We start from the raw sequence: 3,630 nt of genomic DNA on the forward strand, positions 1-3,630 counted from the left end.
TTTTTTATTACAGAGCCAGTGTGGCACTGACTCAGTTTTAAAAACGAATTCGCTATTAGACGAAAACGATGAACAATAAAACTAATACACGCGAGCTGCTGATCGCAATTTTTCTTATCTCTTTTTTGATGGCGACGTCAATGCATACCGAGAACCGCGGCGATATCTGTCATGCTGACGACTGATGACTGTCAGCTGGTGAGCCCCGTTGGCGATAACGTCAATTTCACGTAGCAACCAACATTCAAGTACCAAATTTAAATTTTATTTGCCAAAATTAATCGAATCAATTCCCTTTACTCGCAATACAAAAATGCCCCCGACTTGCATTTGCAATGCCGATTTCCCCAATGCCCCCTCCTTGGTTTTTGAAGTCTGTTGTTTCATATCATATATTATTTTATTCATTTTCAATGTAATGAATTGTAATGGAGTGCCCAAAATGATTGATGCAAAACTCTCGTAAATCTATCAGAAAATGGATGATTGTGAGCAAAAGAGGAAGCTAGTATTTTTGATTTCAACCAAGCAGAACAAGGTATTTCCGTTTAGATAGCGGGTGATATTTGTCAATTGTTTGATGATTAGTCCCGTGACATATATTATTTTATTCAATGTAAAAAACATATACGGAGTATCAAAATCGATTGACGCAAAAATCTCATCAGTTCACCACGAAATGATTGAGCAATAAAGGTTTGAAATTGGATATTTTTCACGATGCGATCGATTTTCGTTTTTTAATTTGTACCCCCTATATTTCCTCCGAAAGACGTAATCCTACGTTAAAAATATCACCATAGAGCTGCATGGCAGAAACGATGAAAATCTAAACACCTCCAAGTCGAGTGAAAATCGCCTACTGCGGTACTTCACCAGATTGTACACAGCGCCAGAGGTGCGCTTCACTGGGCTTGATTTAATAGGGGAACCCAATGAGATACATATAGAGGTGGAGCAGTAGGCGAAGTGTATCTGTATTGGCAAGCAGAATATCGTGTCGTAATTATTTGCATTCAATATGGAATGTATATGGAAGAAACAAAACAATGTTGAAAGTAGTTACGATTGCATGATAATTTGAAGTAAAATTCTCATGAAATCATTCAACTGGTTGTTTTTTAACAGATGACAACTATATCGTGGCTTATTTCGATTATTCATGTGGTAAAAAGGTCCAGAGAGCAGTCGTATGCTTAGTTCCTGAAAGCAGTAACATTTTCGGTGAAATTTTGATTAATTGGCGATTATTATCTCACAACATACACATCGACACTGAGAGCCTTCGGAACATCAACTTCATAACGGTTAAAATAATGAAACTTCGTTTGTTTCTATGAACGTGAAGGAGTGAAAATGGAACATGGAAATATCACTTTTATCCGTATTTTTCGACGTGATTCCACAAATATTCACTTCACGCTATCACATTAGCCTCATATTCAACGGGAGCTCTACAAAAATGTACATTTTTCATTGATATATTACTTCATGAAAATAGCATTTTCACATGGATGCGGTGAGCAATCAAAGATAAACACCACGACTGACGTCATTATTTGCGAAATAGTTTTGGCAGCGCATGCTATGTCGCTCGAAACTCAACCATCTTCATTACCTTTTTTCCAGGACATTGAGGGGAACCCATGCTACAATAAATCCCTTGCCTACTCTGGCTTGGAGATAGTGTTGAAACGCGTGACCGGAATAAATCGCCACAGTAAACAACTGCAACAGAAACAACCACTTAGAAAAAGTGTAGTAGGCTAGAAATATTTGGCGCGGGAAAAACATCATGTTTCTATTATAAATTTATTCTCTTGTTCTCGTTTTTCGAAATTTATTCTGAGGACAATGTAATTTTTGGCGAGGATAAGGAATCGAGGCGGCCCAAGCCGCCAAGATGACGTAATCCGAGTACACCGCCGACCCGCCGTCGGAAGCGGCGGTGTCTCGCACGCAAACCTGGGATCCACTGATTGCCCGGTTAGTTTGAAACATAGGATACGATCCTTTAGAAATGTCCGACCGAGCTCTAGCGAGCGTCGGACGGTATACGTCTGCCCGGGGCGTTACGTTTGCCTGGGGCGATAAGTTTGCCCGGTTAATTCTTGTTTTGAAATACAATACCGCGCCACAATATTTATAGCCTACTACACTTTTTATGAGTGGTGGTTTCTGTTGCAGTCGTTTTCTTCTGCGCTTTATTCCGGGAATCGTTGAAACGATGGGTTCATTTTTGTGATTTCTATGTTCTGGTATCAAAGATGTTAATTATGTTCTTGTAATATAAATAAAACATACTCTTAAGACATTGAGTGGAATGATTTATTCAACTAAAATTTGCAAAAATAACATATTACACGGGGAAAAGAAGTAAAGTTTAACTGTAATATATTAGCCACGGTTCGCCACAAGATCTTCCGGGTTGAACATACCCTGTGAAATAAATGTATTAATTTTCTAGATTCAAAACGAACGAAACCAATAATCACCTTCGCACGTCTCAGGATTGAATCCTTGCTGGCATCATACGGATGATCCTTCGAAGGAATTTCCAGCACAGCTGGAGTAGGTGAGGTGTGGGCATCGATAACGTGCCGAATCATTTCGGCGTAATTCTGATTAATCAGAATTATATCGATGTCATCACGTTTGATGAAACGCTTGAAGCAATCCTCGATCTCGCCGACGGCAGTGTCTGTTTTGTTTGGTGAAAGAATTAAACCGATAAATAAGGAGCTTAAAAGACAGTTTTCTGCATCTGTGTTACTTACTTTTATCGACAACCATGAAGTTGGGGTGACGATTTTTGTTGATTTCACCGATACCACCGAGCAAGAAACCAACACATGTATCCTGAAATTCAAATGAAGGAACATAATAAATCCGTAAAATGCATAACTATTCAAAAAAAAAAACATGTCATCTGAAAATAATCAGTTGTAATTCCCGAGATTTTGAATTCCTCCGGATTTATACGGTCGAGACGAGCTTATCTCCACTCACCTCGTCTCCAATAACGGAAATGAGCTTCCCCTTAACTGCTGATAGTAATGCCATTTGTACGATTGTGTTTTGCTTGAATGCAGAAAGTAGAAAATATTGATTTTTGATAAATTCTTTTAAAACAGAATTCAATCTCACAAGCAGCCGAACCGAATAAGAAAAATATGTCACCTGATCAAAAGTTCATCATCTGACAGACCACAGCAGGAGATTATTCAGTTTTACCCAGGGGTGCGTAACGCAATTGTTTACTGTTGCATGTAATCAAAACCTGAGAGAGAGGAGCCAGCTCGCGTTTGTTGTGATCACACTTATGTCAGCGCGAACCAGTCACGGTGAACCAAGGGGAAGTATTGAAATATGTAGAAAATTTCAACATGACATTTTTTTGCAAGACGTTTTATGTGAAAATAATGTTGACGTCGGACTACATCTTTCATTTCTATACTGGGGTGTAAGTTCAAAGCTTCGAGAACGAGAGTGTTACATTGGAGAAACAGGATTTTGAGCAATAAACCCTCTTCGCCGGATGAAAAAAATGGTATGATAACCGCTTCATTCAAAAGATAAAATGTCTACGCGTTATATGTGTGTTACTTATTGATCCAAAAACTTGTTTCA

General features: G+C 38.7%; 1 protein-coding gene across 2 annotated transcripts; it reads right to left on the reverse strand.

Annotated features, from left to right (window-relative positions):
* Positions 1-2,306: 2,306 nt before the first annotated feature.
* On the reverse strand, positions 2,307-3,257 carry LOC129768939 (V-type proton ATPase subunit F). 2 transcript variants are annotated; one of them, XM_055770890.1, is made up of 5 exons: positions 3,181-3,257; positions 3,010-3,081; positions 2,778-2,859; positions 2,496-2,701; positions 2,307-2,439 (listed from the first exon to the last, which is right to left on the reverse strand). In XM_055770890.1, the coding sequence occupies exons 2-5, from the start codon at positions 3,061-3,063 to the stop codon at positions 2,398-2,400; spliced, it is 384 nt and encodes a 127-aa protein (XP_055626865.1). In that variant the 5' UTR covers positions 3,064-3,081; positions 3,181-3,257; the 3' UTR covers positions 2,307-2,397. The 2 variants fall into 2 exon arrangements, with proteins under 2 accessions (XP_055626865.1, XP_055626864.1); XM_055770889.1 differs by having other exon boundaries at positions 3,148-3,206.
* Positions 3,258-3,630: the final 373 nt, after the last annotated feature.

Source organism: Toxorhynchites rutilus, chromosome 2 (assembly GCF_029784135.1).
Source record: "Toxorhynchites rutilus septentrionalis strain SRP chromosome 2, ASM2978413v1, whole genome shotgun sequence".
Lineage (NCBI taxonomy): Eukaryota > Metazoa > Arthropoda > Insecta > Diptera > Culicidae > Toxorhynchites > Toxorhynchites rutilus.